Here is a 15,849-nt window from a genome sequence, read left to right as displayed (position 1 = left end):
AGTTGAGAAAAAAAAAGTAACGGTGCCCCTGGCCAAAAGGGCGCACTCTCCAAAAAACTTCGAACAACAGAAGAGTAGAGAGAGAGAGAGAGAGTGGGAGTTCGAGTTCGAAGAAGAGCGGAGCGGAGGAGAGGAGAGGAGAGAGCACCTACCATCATCACTAGCAATTTCTTCTTCGGCATTGCTGTCTTCAGTTACCAAGCGAAGCTCTAAGCGCGAGGTCGTGTTTTGCAGCTCCGCCAAGGGAATTGTGACGAAAATCGCTTCGCAAGTGCGCACGCATGCGCAAAGCCAAAGAAAAGAAAGAAAGTGCGCACAAAAATATAAAAACAAACAAATCGCGCTACGGGAAGTCGAGAATTGTTATTTCGTTTCTCAAGTGAGTAAAACAAAAACAAAAAGCACGACGAAAGAGAAGAGAGCGAAAAGAAGTGTGCCAAGCGCAAAAAAAACGTACATATTCAAAAAAAAAAAAAAAAAGAAATCAAAGTCAAATAAGAAGAATCGGGGCTCCGAAAAAGAATACGCACAGCAATTCTTCGACGCCTACGCAGAAGCTTTCTTCTTTCAGCGAATGTGATTCATGCCGCTAGTTTACTGTTACGCATTTCACCGTGGCAACTAATTTGCTAATTTATTTAGCAGAATATTTTCATGTTGCATTTTAGTTATTTTTTTAACAGTGGAGTTTTGTTGTTTTTTTTTTATACCTTGAACTTGATCTGTGAGCACATTCAACTCTTACAACCTGTTTGCAACAACAACAAACAACAGCAGGAACAACAACAAGTTTTGTAATTGCCATTGACTAAAACAATAACAAAAAACGCAACATCAGTAACAGGCTCTAATAGTTACCAGACTTTGATTATGGAAAGATTGGCAAGAGAAAATGCATTTTCTCACTCTCTTGGCTTCATCTCACTGATAAGGTTATTAAGGAAAATTGCATGTGTTCTGGTGATAAAGGAAATGATTTTCCGCCACTTCAAAGATATTCAAATATTTCATTTTCAAATCAGTACAATTTTGAGTCTTTACTTTACTTTACTTTACTTTACTTTGCCTGCCACTTAACAACACATAGTTTTCTAGCAAGGGCAGTTTATGCTAGGGAAGTACCACTGTACCCAAGCAAACTGGTTGCAAGTGAGAGGACTACGTGTGAGTGAACGTGTTAGGGAATTTGTGAGTGTGCATCACAATTGTTGGATGCGGCTCGACCGGGAGTGAAAAGTTGCTAGCTGCTGCTTTTTTTTTTTCAGTTTTGTTTATAACAATTGTTTTTGTATCGCTGCCCAGTAAAGTTTTATAATAGAGTGGGAGATTTCACTTTTATGCGGGAGGCCCCCTTACCAAAGATGCCCCGCCTCACACTTGCCCGCTCCAAAACAATCCATTCCACTTATTTACATTCCGAAACACTGGGTGCAACACGTGACGCGTGATTTTGGAAAAATCAGATAAAATATCACTGGGAGAAATAGTTATGCTTGATGGCAAAGTACAACTTTGATGTACAGTACAAACTGTAGACCAATTTATAGACGGAAATATATTTCTTTCGGTGCAAAATGTGGACGGAAATCCACGTAGTGACGAAGATCATCGCGATAGATTAAGTGGTATTTAAAAAACCACATAACAGAACCATTTATTTCTTAACGAAAGCGGCATTGTTTGCTTTACTCATTGGTTACCTAGATTTACCATATCGATCACGATCATCTTGGATCGTAATACTTCACAGAGTTGAGGGAATCAAGCCAAATGCACGCATAACAAATGCAAGTTACGAAATCGACGCGATACGATCGTGATCAAAATATTGAGTATGAAAATCGCACCCTATAACCCGATTACATACGAAATGTCAGTGCTACTTTTCATGACATGTGCCCACTTTTTTTTCACCCATTCCCCTAAAACTCACTTCTTTAACCCAAAAATAATGTAATTGTCATTGCAGCCACGTACCAGCTAAAATCAGTGGCCTATATCTATATATACATAAAGTAGACACCCCCTAACTGAATCTAAAATCGGATCCCGACCCAGAAAATGAGCTCGGCGATCGTTGGAGCCGCCTCGGCCATTGGAGGAGCGGTGACGGCGGCCACCAGCAACAGTTGGTTCATCCCGATGCTGATGGCAGCGGTGGCCTATTTCCAGTACGAGGAGATCATCGATCCGGAATCGAAGCCCAGTGATGTGGGCGGCGACGACATCCTCGACCATTATGACTTTATAGTGATAGGTGCCGGATCGGCGGGCGCCGTGGTGGCGAATCGATTGACGGAGGTGGAGAACTGGAATGTACTTTTGCTGGAGGCCGGTGGCGATGAAACGGAACTCACGGACGTCCCTTTGATGGCTGGCTATCTGCAGCTGTCCAAGATTGACTGGCAGTATAAGACGGAACCATCGGGTACATCGTGTTTGGGTAAGTCTATCTATGGAGTAAATGTAGCTGACTTAGTTGGCTAACTATCTCATATTTTCCAGCAATGCAAGGAGGTCGCTGCAATTGGCCCAGGGGCAAGGTTCTTGGCGGAAGCTCAGTGCTCAACTATATGTTGTATTTGCGAGGTTCCAAGCATGACTACGACAACTGGGAGGCCATGGGCAATCCCAGTTGGTCGTATCGCGATGCCCTGTACTATTTCAAGAAGTCGGAGGATAACACCAATCAGTATCTGGCCAATACGCCCTATCATGCCACCGGTGGTTATCTCACAGTTGGTGAGGCCCCCTATCACACACCGCTGGCGGCCAGTTTTGTGGAGGCCGGCGTGGAGATGGGCTACGAGAATCGGGATTTGAATGGTGAAAAGATGACTGGGTTTATGATTGCCCAGGGAACAACACGACGCGGATCGCGATGCTCCACATCGAAGGCTTTCCTCAGACCGGCAAGATTACGTCCCAATTTGCACATCTCCATGAACTCACATGTCACCCGCATCATGATCGATCCCGTGACGAAACTAGCCTTCGGCGTGGAGTTTGTTAAGGATCAGAAGCTCTACCATGTGAGGGCCACCAAGGAGGTGGTGCTATCCGGTGGATCGGTCAATAGTCCGCAACTGCTGATGCTGAGCGGCGTGGGTCCGCGAAAGGAGTTGGCCAAACATCGAATACCGCTCATCAAGGAACTGAGCGTGGGTGAGAACCTGCAGGATCACATTGGTCTGGGCGGTCTGACATTCCTGGTGAATCAACCCGTATCCATTGTGGAGAATCGTTTTCACACCATGTCAACTGTGCTGCAATACGCTGTATTTGGCCAGGGTCCTCTGACCATACTGGGCGGAGTGGAGGGTTTGGCCTATGTAAACACCAAGTACGCCAATAGCTCTTTGGATTGGCCAGATATTGAATTCCATTTTGTCTCCGGATCAACGAACTCGGATGGGGGATCGCAACTGCGAAAGGCGCATGGTTTAACTGATGCCTTCTACAGAGCCGTCTTCGAACCGATCAACAATCGAGACGCCTGGAGCATAATACCCATGTTGCTGCGACCGCGGAGCGTGGGTAGTATTCGGCTGAGGAGTGGAAACCCCTTCGATTACCCCTATATCTTTCCCAACTATCTGACGGATGACTTCGATATGAAGACCCTGATCGAGGGCGTTAAGATAGCGGTGGCGTTATCGCGAACGAAAGCCATGCAGCGATTTGGGTCAAGAATATCGAGCATCCGCTGGCCGGGATGCGAACAAGTACCACTCTTCACCGACGCCTTTTGGGAATGCATGGTCAGGCGGTATACGTCCACCATTTATCACCCGGTGGGCACCTGCAAGATGGGTCCCTACTGGGACAAGGATGCGGTGGTGGACGCCAAGCTGAGGGTCTACGGGATCCGAGGACTGCGCGTCATTGATGCCAGTATTATGCCCAAGTTGGTGTCCGCCAATACGAATGCGCCGGTGATTATGATCGCCGAGAAGGGCAGCGATATGATCAAGGAGTTCTGGATCAAGAACACTATCGTCTGAACGAAACTTACTTTTTAGAGTAGATAGAGTATAGTTTTCTAGAACTGATTACTTAATAATCAGCTCATAAAAACTGTATTTTATCCATTGAATGTCTGAATGTGTGCTAAACGTGAATGTTTAAATGTGTGAACTGAGTTTGATAGCCTGTGAGTGTTAAGATTAAGTGTCTGTGAGTTGTGTACATGGTTTAGAAATAAATCCCCAGCTGATGACCCATCCGAAATTATTTAATTAAACTCGAATCGTCCCTCATTTTTTTTGAAGTATCTTGTAAGCACGCCCCTGTATTTATTTTAATAATATGTGAACGCAATAAACAATGAAAATAAAGTTTTTGTTAAATTGGTCAGGGAATATGGACTACCTTTCGCCCAAATTTCAGTTATCAGAAGGTATATTACTTTATAGCTTTGACGCTATCAATAATTGCTTGTTAAAACACGATTCGATAATTGGAGCACTCAAGATAAGTAACTAATATTGTTTAATTACCCAAAATATAATCTGGTGGCAAGAGCTTTTTTTCATTGTACTACAAGTATATGTAGTATGTATATAGCTGTAATAAAAACTCCAATACTAGTTAACTTTCTTAACGGCGCCACCTGTTGGCCGGGGCCTGAAGCTCAGGGCAATAAATATATATGGGCTTGAAATTGCATTTGTTTGCTTTCGTATTTTTATGGCCGGCAAACAGAAAGCAGCACGAAATATTAAATAAATGCGGGCAGAGTATACGTATATTTCGGTTCATATGGTTATCGTGCGCGACATTCTTTTAATTGTGCCCGAAATGCCGTGCCATACGGATCGCTCACTTACATTAGTGGTTTAAATCAGTTTAAAATGGGCCATCAGCGCGTACACAAACCGCGCACAGCGGAGACTAGAACCAGAAGCCTTCTGCTTCATGGGAGTTTGTGGCCGCTGTTGATCCTGTTTATTGGGTGCAGTACTCGTACCTCAGTTGTGGCCCAATTGTTTTCGGTGGATAGCAGTGGCCTGGGCATTTCGCTGATGCAATCGGTGGCCATGGCTCTGAATGCGTCCAGTCTCGCGCTGGCCAACAACACTGCCTGGCCGCTGCAGCACGAGCCGCCGGATGATCGGTCGGAGATCGAGCAGTATGATTATATAGTGGTGGGTGCAGGAAGTGCCGGTGCCATTGTGGCCAGTCGATTGAGTGAGCTGTGCCAGGTGAAGGTGCTGCTGCTGGAGGAGGGCCAATTACCGCCGCTGGAATCGGAAATCTTTAGCCTGACCGCTGCACTGCATCATGACGAGCGGTACATGTACCTGGAGGAAGCTGTGCCCAATCCGCAATGCTGCCAGGCAATGGCATCCACGCACGGTTGCGTTTGGTGGCATGGCCGCATGATGGGCGGCGGTGGCGCCATCAATGGCAATATCTACATACCCGGCAGTCGGGATAGCTTCAGACGCTGGAATTCAACGGGCTGGGATTGGATGCAGGTCCAGAAGAGCTACTCTCGCCTGCAGCAGCGCCTGAATCCCTCCTACCTTCAACCGAATAGGCTCAACTTGAAGTTGGCCAACCTCATATACGCCGGCTCTGCCGAATTGGGTGTACCTCGGATGAAACAGCCCTTGATAGCGGGTGCTACATTCGGTTATACCCATCATGTTCCCGTGACCGTCAACCAAGGACGAAGGGCCAGCAGCGGTCGGGTGTACCTGGCCAATGATCAAGTTAATAGAAGGGGTAACCTAAAGGTAATCCGAGGAGCACAAGTTCAGAAGGTGCTACTTAATGCGAACGGAACCCAAGCAACTGGAGTGATTTATACCGTAAATGGTATGGAACACACGGCGATAACCTCAGGAGAAGTTGTGCTGAGTGCAGGAACCCTCAATTCCGCCAAGTTGCTTCTGCTTTCGGGCATCGGTCCGCGGAAGGAGCTACAACGATGGAACATAACTACGTACCAGGACCTGCCAGTGGGTCGAAATCTACAAGATCATGGCATGATGCCGTTGTTCCTGCTCTTCGGTTCGAATTGTGCCGTCAACAGTACACGGGATCCCACCGAGGATCCCTATGCGCCCGTATCTGTCGCACAGTATCTTCTGGATAATCAGAAGGGTCCTTTGGCCAGTGGCTTCTACATGATGGGCTACATCAATTCCAGTGCGCCGAGCAGCAGTCGCGGTGAACCCGATCTGCATGTGGTAGCTCACACACTATTGCCCAAAGGAAGCACCGGAAGCTTTGGCTATTTGGGCTTTCGCCCGGAATTGGTTCAGGCTCAGCAGGATATCTTGCAGGAAGCAGATCTACTGCAAGTTATGGGCTCCCTATTGCGTCCCCATTCGCAAGGAAGAGTGCGTCTATCGAGCAAGAATTCCACCGATCAGGTAAAGATCGAAAACCATTATGGCGAGGCTCTACAGGATCAGCAGACGCTACTCCGCTATGTGCGATATATTCAGAAGCTAAGCAATACCCGATCTTTTCGTCGATGTGGTCTACGACTTTGGCTGCCGCCCCTCGACGAATGCGATGTATTAGCTCCCGATTCCGATGACTACTGGTTGTGTTACATTAGATACTTCTATGTGGGTGCCTGGCATTCCGTGGGCACTTGTCGCATGGCTCCGAGGAAGGAGGGAAATTCTGGGGAGGATGGAGGCGTGGTGGACGAAAGATTGCGAGTTCACGGAGTCAAGGGTCTTCGTGTGGTGGATGCCAGCATTATGCCGGAATTGCCAGCGGGCAATACGAATGGACCCGCCATGATGATTGGCGAAAAGGGGGCACAAATGATTCTCGACGATCGGGAGGCAAATAACGAGGTGGTCCAGGAATGCTGATCTTTTATAATATGTATTATAATGTTAAGAGTCCAAACTCATTTGGACACATTTGTATTAAATATTGGAAAAAAATAATTTTATGTTGTCTATTTTTGTTTTTTTTCATCATCAAATATTAAAAAACGATTTTTGGCAAAAATTCAATATTTACGGTTGGTATTTTTGGCATAACTTGGCTAAAAATGGTCAAAAAGTTAAAAGAATTGCATTTTTTAACTCCAAATTACGAATACTAACCAACCATATCACCCTTTGACCGGATTTGTTAAAATAATTTTTGGCCAAATTTTCGCATTTTTTGTAAGGGGTATCATCATCAAAATTTGCAAAAAATTGGAATGACATAGACATTTTTTTTGAAAACACAGTTCGATTGGAAATTTAATTACGAACTCAACGAGGTATGACATTCCATATTTGGAGCAATGTTTCGAATGTTCTGATCAAAATACTGATTTGATAGTACGAAAAATCAAGTGGTAAAATATATCTATTCTTGCCAAATATGATTGCTGTTCTGGGCTTCTGATCTACACTAACAATTTTTGCGCACATGCAATTCTCATTATATTATTAAGATCTTGGGGTAAAGTTTAAAGTCTGGACAGCTTTTGAACCAATTGTAAATTGCTAATTAAATATACTTGTACAAATGGCCATATGAACAAGCATTTTTTAATTGCCTTTCAATACACGAGTTTATGATCTGCGCGCTTATCGCATTTTCCGCTTTTTGTTTTCATTTTTTGAATGCTGTTTTCTTTTGGTCAGCCCATTTGTTTATAATCGTGCTGGGGGTAAAGCAATAAGACTGGTCTATAAATAATATCCATTGTTTTGTATCAAGACGTTATATACATATATTATATTCCTTTTGTGATTGAGATGATAATAAGAACATAATGCCACATTTAACAATGCAGTTTACAGATTTTATGGTAAAAAAAAACTTTAATTAAGGTAGAATTTCTGTGTTTGCTATTTTCTTTTGCAGACCAGTGTACTCCATGGAGTAACTGGGATTGCAGAAGTCAGTGTTTTGCATACTGGTCAATGCACTCACGGAAATAATGTATTTTGGTGGATCAGCAAAATTGATTTTAGCTAGAATCAGCAGTTTCGCTGCAGTATAGAAAAATAGTTCCGCCGAAACTCAGTCAGTCAGTCAGTGTATTTTCACGATGTCGGCGATCAACACGTTTGTGGCCATGTGGCGGTTTTTACTGACCCTCGGCCCCTCGGCCATGATCATCCTGCTCCTGAACAGAGGAATCCTGGAGCAACGGCCGGATATTGTGGATGAGCAGCATCGCGTTCGCTCCATACATATCGAAGATCTTCGTGAATCCTACGATTTTATAGTTATTGGCGGCGGTTCGGCGGGTTGTGTTTTAGCCGCCAGACTCTCGGAGAATCCGGAATGGAGTGTCCTACTGTTGGAGGCTGGAGGGGATGAGCCACTGCTCATCGATTTGCCGCAATTGTATCCGGTGTTCCAGCGAAGCCCGTGGGACTGGAAGTACCTGACCGAACCATCGGATCGATACTGCTTGGCCATGGAGGATCAACGTTGCTTTTGGCCAAGGGCCAAAGTTTTGGGCGGATGCAGTTCCATCAATGCCATGATGTATATACGCGGCAATAAGCGGGACTACGATCACTGGGCGGAATTGGGAAATCCAGGCTGGAACTATGCCAATGTACTGCACTATTTTCGCAAGCTGGAGGACATGAGGGTGCCCGGATTCGAACATAGTCCCTACCATGGACATGGTGGACCCATTTCCGTTGAAAGATATAGGTGAGTTGCAAATACCACGGAGAAAACGCAGTTTTCAGCGGCATTGCTTTCTAGATTTCCCTCGCCGCTCTTGGACATTTTCATGAGGGCTGCCCAACAGCTGGGCATGGTAAATGCCGAGGGCGATTTCAATGGTCGATCTCAGACAGGATTCGCTCCACCACATGGCAGCCTGCGCGATGGACTGCGTTGCAGTGCCAATAAGGGATATATTCGACGCAGTTGGCAGCGTCCCAACTTGGATATCGTTCTCAAGGCCTTTGTGGAGCGCATTGTCATCGATCCGCAATCCCATCGAGCAATCGGCGTGATCTTCGAGTACGGCCTGCTGAAGCACACGGTCAGAGCGGACAGGGAGGTGATCCTGTCCGCTGGATCCTTGGCTAGTCCGCAACTGCTGATGGTCAGTGGTGTGGGGCCGCGGGATCAACTGGAGCCACTTGGCATTCCGGTGGTGCAGCATTTACCCGGCGTGGGTGGCAATCTGCAGGATCACATCTCCACCTCGGGTGCCATCTACACATTCGACAGTGGACAAGATCGCCATTTGTCGTTCATTGTGCCCGAAATGATGAATGAGAAGGCGGTGGATGATTTTGTTCATGGTTCGGATAGCTTCTTCTACGCCATGCCCGTGAGTGAGGTGATGGGCTTCTTTAGCACTCGCTATCAGGATCCCCGATTGGATTGGCCAGATGTCCAGATCTTTATGGGCAGCTATGGCTATGGAGCCGATGGTGGAATGATTGGTCGCCGTGGAGCTGCCATTACATTGGACAACTTTGCCGAGGCATTCGAGCCGATGATCTATCAGGATTCATTTGTGATCGCCCCACTATTGATGCGTCCACGCTCCAGAGGATATCTACAGTTACGCTCCGCCGATCCGAAAGTCCATCCTCTCATTCATGCCAACTACTATGACGATCCGCACGACATGGCCGTAATGGTGGAGGGCCTGAAGTTGGCCCATCGTCTAACACAAACGCCGGTGATGCAATCCCTAAATGCCACCATGAATATCTACGAGTGGCGCAATTGCCCGGAGGTGGAGTACCTCAGCGATGCCTTCTGGGAGTGCTTGGCCAGATTCTACTCCCAGACGATCTACCATCCGGTGGGCACCTGCAAAATGGCACCAGCTTCGGATCCCTCCGGTGTCGTAGATCCTCGATTGCGGGTCAGAGGAATGCGTGGATTGCGGGTCATCGATGCCAGTGTAATGCCCACCATTCCTACGGGTAATACGAATGCTCCGACTTTAATGCTGGCGGAAAGGGGAGCGGATATGATCAAGGAGGACTGGCGTCACTACAGAGATGGTGGTTGGGGTTAGCTATTCATTCCCTTTGTACTCTAATTTAAAGCAATAAAATAATGGCTAAACATAACAACTTAAACTTGCCACAATAAAAAGTGTGACTTGCGCAGTAAGACAACCTTTATACTCTACTTTTGCGATCATGAGAAGGTATTTATGGAAATGATAGGAAATCTATGTATATTGCAACCTAGATAAGCCCTTCGAGAACAATTAAATGAAATGCATGCCTGGCTAATGGCACACATACGAGTATGCCATTGAATTGTTTCATTTTTTCACTGGGAGTCAACGAATGCAGCCATTAGTGCGATTAGTAATCCATATATCAATTGAAACTAACCATATATAATGGAGTACCATTCATTGTTGTCATTCCGCAGGTCAGCTAATTTGCTTTGGTAATGATCTTGGCATTCATTTGACTCTGGATGCACTTGGTTGCAGTTTGTTTCCCTTTTGCAATTCAATTCAATTCAATTCATTTCATTTCATTTCTCATTTATGTTGTACTCTCTGTTTTTAAGTGTGAGAACTTATATTCCAGCGTTCTGAACTTTCGCAATCTTGCGCAGTGATTACTTATGATTGTGTATTCCGGTATAGTTTTTGAGTGGAGAGCATATTAGTTTTGTGATTTATTAGCTTTCATTATAAGCAAATTCGTTTAGGATAAAACCATATTGCATATTTTCTTTTTTATTAATATAACTATTTTCCTCAAACGTTTTGTAGTGTAATTTCTATTTAATAATTTGTAGTTGTAGTTCTTTTTAATATTTAGTAGTTACAAGGAGTATCTTTAAGTTTCATTCATGATGTGGAAGCATTGTTCTCAATCGTTTTTGTCCGTAATTTATGAGCGGCCACTGAACTGAAATGGCAAATGGCAGCGCGAGCTTACGAGTTTTACCAGTTTCAGTGTCTCAGTGGGCCATGGCTTTGCTTTGGGCCGCAAATCGGAAGAGGTTTTCGAGACTTTTCATGCGAGTGCGCGGCGATTCAGCTGCTCAGTCCACGTCCGCCACTGCTCGCAAAATGACGCTCCAAATGCTGTGCCCCAAGTGCATCCTGCTCGTGGCGATGCTGCTCCTGCTGGACTCCAGTCTGGCCAGACCGCAGCAGTTCTTCCTCGCCGAGGATCTGACAACAGGAACGGGAACGGGTACGGGTACGGGAACGGGTACGGGTACGGGAACCGGATTTGCAGATGATCGATTGCGCTCGATCAACGATCCTTCGGGTAAGTGTTCAGAACTTTCCAAAAGGTAATCAAATCATGTTCAATCCCCTGAAGTACTAGTAATACCAATAGTTCTATACAGGAAGTACAAGATATTTAGACATAGTTGCCAAAAGCATTGCTCCATAACCATTTAACCACTTGAACCATTTCTTTAAACTCAATCAAGTTGTTTGCTAAGTTTTGTTAGTTTAAGTTTAAGTTTTCCCAAATTTACATAGCTTAAAGTTTAATTTTTCCTAAAGATCTACAATTTATCTTTATAGATCTGAGTGCTGGTTTGAATTTGGCGCCCGTCGGCAGTCTGATTGCGGCAGCAGCGAATGCCGTTCCCCCCGCCCCCGTTCAATTTATTCGCACGGCCATGAACAGCGGGCTCTGACCGCCAGGTGGCGCTAACCTGAATTCTAAAACACCCCAAATATAATTGTCTCTAATTTTTAAGCGCCTTTTTGGGCACCACTTTTAATTACTTTGTTAAGCTGCATTTTTTGTTTTGATTTTTTTTTTGTGTGTTTAAATTTTTTGTATTAAGCTGTATTGCTTTGGTTTTGTTTGTGTCGAGCCAAGTGCTATAAATGACTTTATATACTCGTTTAATCTGGTTATGACTTTTGCGGAGCGATAAAATGTGTGCAGTTTGGGACTCAGTTTTAAACGCTATTTCTGTTATCTAAATGTGTTATCATGGAAATCTCTGTCACGTTACTGCTTCTTTATCTAACTCGGTTGCAGCTCTTAAATGGCGAGCAATACCATTCAAAGATAGTAAAAATGGAGTGTTTAAGGTTTTGAAAACAATTTTGAGATTTAAATCACATCTTGGTTTGATTTTAGAAATATTAATTTTTCACACATAAATTAGTATTACTACTTTGCTATAATATATTATTTCTATATGTTATGAAAATATGCCAATTGCATCCAGAATGCGATTGCGATCAGAAAATATACAATCTAATTGGAAGAAAGTAGTGCAAATAAGCGATGAACTCAATTCGATTGCGATTCTGGTTTTCATCATGATGATGCCGGATTCACACACAGAAAAATATCCGTGCACTACTAACAATTACTTATAACGTCTAAAAATCCAATCTTTATAATTTTAAAAAAAATTTCCACTCGCTCAAAACACAAACAAAAAAGCTTTCGATAAGCACTAGGGTTAGTCTGAACTTTTTACAGTTTTCACATTGACTAAAGTTTTATAGAGCTGCTCAGAATGTCTAGAGATATTTTTAAACAGTTTTTTAATTTTTTGTTTGCTCTCATTAAGGTTTTGTATTTTCTTCTTGTGCATTGAGAAATTAAATTATTCGCCATTTAATGTATATATTTTCTCTGCCGCTCTCTGCGACTGCTGACTGAGTCAACGTCCGCGGCGGCTGGTCGCCGCAGGGGGAGGCTGCACTGTAGCCGCTTATCAGATCAGCGGCTATAAAAGCGAATCTTCAGGCGCGACTGCGCCTCAGATACAGATGGAACCGGGTCCAAACAAGTGGCAATCGAAACAAGAGCAAACACAAACACAAACGCAATGTCACTAGACGGCGGCCAGATTCTTAACATGGATGCGGTGGCCAGTGGCCCAAATCCGTGTGGAACCGGTAGTACGCCAGCAGCAGCAGCACCTGGCATTGGATTGTGGAGTGGCATGGTGACCGTCCTCGTTCAAACCCTGCTATCGTCGCAATGTCTCATTTCGCCCGCCAGCCAGTGGCCAGTGGACTATGTGGGCGATTTGGGTCAACCCTATGACTTTGTGGTCATTGGAGCTGGATCAGCGGGTTCCGTGGTGGCCAGCCGTTTGAGCGAGAATCCCGACTGGAAAGTGCTCGTCCTGGAGGCGGGCGGTGATCCGCCCATCGAATCTGAGGTGAGTCTATGCATACCGCATACCTTAGGTTATAACAAGAGATTGTATTTTGTTTTCGTCTAATCTTTTACACAAAGCTCTTTCACTTACTATCTAACTAAATTTTTCCACTCTTGAGCTTTTGCAACTACTAACGAGGCAAAACAAAGTCAGGCGATATAACCTACACCTTACCATTAAATAATAATAGATTATAATATATTACATTTTGTATTCTAATAATGGGTACAGACAGTCAAAGCTTTTTTTTATATCAACAAATTTAAGGTCTTCTTAAAAAGCACAGGAGGTAATGAAGTTTAATTTGCATTAAAATAATTATAGCATTCTTCAAAGCAGTAAGTGTCTATAAGTATGCAATAATAAGAAACTAATATATATATATATATACATATATCAATAATACATTTTTGCAATACACTTGCAGTTGCCGGCACTTTTCTTTGGGCTGCAGCACTCGGAGTTCACGTGGAACTACTTCACAGAGCCCAGCGAGGAGGCGTGTCAGGGAATGAAGGATGGTCGCTGCTACTGGCCACGTGGCAAGATGCTGGGCGGATCGGGAGGAGCCAATGCCATGCTGTATGTGCGTGGTAATCGCCGGGACTTTGATGGCTGGGCGGCCATGGGAAACACCGGCTGGAGCTATGATAAGGTGATGCCATTTTTCGAGAAATCCGTCACGCCCCAAGGAAATGCCACCCATCCCATGGGTTATGTAACCCTAAAACCTTTCCAGCGACAAGACAATGCCATACACCAAATGATCATCGATGGTGGGCGTGAGTTGGGTCGGCCATATGTCGAGCGATTCCAAGAGGGCAGTGAGACGGGCTATGCCCATGTGCCGGGCACCGTGAGAGAAGGTCAGAGAATGAGCACAGCTAAGGGCTATTTGGGTGCAGTCTCCAAAACTCGTTCCAATCTTCATGTGGTCAAGAATGCCCTGGTCACCAAACTGGATTTCGATGGCGATACGGTGACGGCAGTTAACTTCGAACGGGCTGGTGTTAGCCATCGAGTGAAAGTGACCAAGGATGTGGTGATCTCGGCCGGTGCCATCGATTCACCAGCTCTGCTCCTGCGTTCCGGAATCGGACCCAGTCGGCAGTTGGAGGAGTTGGGCATACCCGTGGTATTGAATATACCAGGAGTTGGACGCAATCTCCAGGATCATGTGGTTGTGCCAGTCTTTTTGAAACTGGACGAGGGTCAAGCGGAGGCAATGACGGAGAAGGGCGTCCTGGATGGCATATATCAGTACCTAATCCATCGCACCGGACCTCTGGCTACGCACAGCACCGCCTCCTTGGTGGCGTTCATAAACACCAATGCGAGTAGTGATAGCGCTTATCCGGATACCGAGAACCATCATCTGTTCTTTCAGCGAGCGAATCACGCTTCGCTGGAACTCTTCACCAAAGGTCTGTCCATCCAGGAACAATATATAGACGCGCTGCAAGGATATCTTAAGGACTCCCATTTGCTGTGCGTTTTCCTCCTACTCTCACATCCAGCGGCCAAAGGTGAATTGCATTTAAAGAGCAGAGATCCCAGGGATGCGCCCATCCTAACCAGTAACTATCTATCGCAACCGGAGGATGTGGCCACATTGATGCGGGGCATACGCTACATTGAATCCCTCGAGCAGACGAAAGCTTTTCGTGATCACCTGGCCGAGATAGCCAGGATTCCGATTGCAGAGTGCGATCACATCGAGAAGTACCGCAGTGAGGAGTACTGGCGTTGCTATGCCAAATACTTCACCGTCACCTGTTACCATCAATCGGGCACCGTGAAAATGGGACCCGACTACGATCCCGAGGCGTGTGTGGGTCAGCGTTTGAAGGTCCATGGATTGGAGAACCTCCGGGTGGCGGATGCCAGCATAATGCCAGCGGTGGTCAGTGCCAATACGAATGCGGCCACCGTGATGATTGGCGAGAGGGCGGCCCACTTCATCCGGGAGGATTACGAGGGTGAGACAGTTGGCGCCCATGGTGGCATCTGGGTGCCGCACATGCATGCGGATGACTTCTAGTTTGATAATTCCGAACACAGCCCTCTTTTCGATTGGCAACTTGTCAACAACAAGTTGTTGATTTCAACACAAAATACATTCATTTAATTCTGTAGATTTCAACACAATTTGGTTTATCGAATCATATAAATTACTACACTAGAAAAAAAAAAAGCAGAGAAACTCACGCTTAACTTAATTCTGGAATGCATAATTATAAAATGTTATGCAAGCATTTATCTATTACATTTTTTTGTTATTGTTTAAGTATTAGTAATTTAATAAAGTTTTTTGTTTACAATTATTATAAAATATATAAAGCCTATGTAGTTTTTTATTCATAAATTTCGTTTATAAGGTAATGGGTTCTAAAAAGATCATAACTGAAGCCTACAACTATGCTGAGTAATGAAGTTAATCAGCTTGCTTTCGAATGGAGATAGAGCCTACTAGACTCAATGGATATTCAAAAGACAATCTTTAACTAATTTAGAACACTGTTGAAGAAACTTCTGATTCTAAACCCCAACCATTATTGAGATGTTTAGCATATATTTTTGCTCAAACTTGACCCACAAACCCACAGAACAGGTTTTGGGTGGCGATACCTCAACAAAAACATAACCTGTCCTTATCAGCTGGAACCGAAAAGAGAAAAAGAAGAAAAACCACCCAAAAACACGGCCACCAACGAGCATAAAGATAACCGAGTGCAAAACTGGGGAGGCTCTAGATTCTCCAAT

General features: G+C 44.8%; 6 protein-coding genes across 10 annotated transcripts in view; 5 read left to right on the top strand and 1 right to left on the bottom strand.

Moving 5' to 3' along the window:
• LOC6524754 (flotillin-2) overlaps positions 1 to 15,849 on the bottom strand; it is a 90,723-nt gene that overhangs the window by 9,998 nt on the left and 64,876 nt on the right. The window lies entirely within an intron of this gene.
• Positions 195 to 4,329, top strand: LOC6524768 (glucose dehydrogenase [FAD, quinone]). Its single transcript, XM_002100576.4, has 3 exons — positions 195 to 379; positions 1,970 to 2,443; positions 2,506 to 4,329. Exons 2-3 carry the CDS (start codon positions 2,062 to 2,064, stop codon positions 4,002 to 4,004), a joined length of 1,881 nt encoding a protein of 626 aa, XP_002100612.1. The 5' UTR covers positions 195 to 379; positions 1,970 to 2,061; the 3' UTR covers positions 4,005 to 4,329.
• Positions 4,750 to 6,893, top strand: LOC6524767 (glucose dehydrogenase [FAD, quinone]). The gene has a single exon (XM_002100575.4). The coding sequence runs from the start codon at positions 4,854 to 4,856 to the stop codon at positions 6,837 to 6,839; it is 1,986 nt and encodes a 661-aa protein (XP_002100611.1). The 5' UTR covers positions 4,750 to 4,853; the 3' UTR covers positions 6,840 to 6,893.
• LOC6524766 (glucose dehydrogenase [FAD, quinone]) lies at positions 7,997 to 10,077 on the top strand. The gene is made up of 2 exons (XM_002100574.4): positions 7,997 to 8,643; positions 8,698 to 10,077. The coding sequence occupies exons 1-2, from the start codon at positions 8,024 to 8,026 to the stop codon at positions 9,977 to 9,979; spliced, it is 1,902 nt and encodes a 633-aa protein (XP_002100610.2). The 5' UTR covers positions 7,997 to 8,023; the 3' UTR covers positions 9,980 to 10,077.
• On the top strand, positions 10,695 to 11,807 carry LOC6524765. Its single transcript, XM_002100573.4, has 2 exons — positions 10,695 to 11,207; positions 11,474 to 11,807. The coding sequence occupies exons 1-2, from the start codon at positions 10,844 to 10,846 to the stop codon at positions 11,587 to 11,589; spliced, it is 480 nt and encodes a 159-aa protein (XP_002100609.2). The 5' UTR covers positions 10,695 to 10,843; the 3' UTR covers positions 11,590 to 11,807.
• LOC6524764 (glucose dehydrogenase [FAD, quinone]) lies at positions 12,677 to 15,451 on the top strand. The gene is made up of 2 exons (XM_002100572.4): positions 12,677 to 13,086; positions 13,514 to 15,451. The coding sequence occupies exons 1-2, from the start codon at positions 12,748 to 12,750 to the stop codon at positions 15,125 to 15,127; spliced, it is 1,953 nt and encodes a 650-aa protein (XP_002100608.1). The 5' UTR covers positions 12,677 to 12,747; the 3' UTR covers positions 15,128 to 15,451.

Source organism: Drosophila yakuba, chromosome X, assembly GCF_016746365.2.
Source record: "Drosophila yakuba strain Tai18E2 chromosome X, Prin_Dyak_Tai18E2_2.1, whole genome shotgun sequence".
Classification (NCBI taxonomy): Eukaryota; Metazoa; Arthropoda; class Insecta; order Diptera; family Drosophilidae; genus Drosophila; species Drosophila yakuba.
Note: the sequence above shows the minus strand (reverse complement) of the source record. Positions and strands in the feature narration are given on the sequence as shown.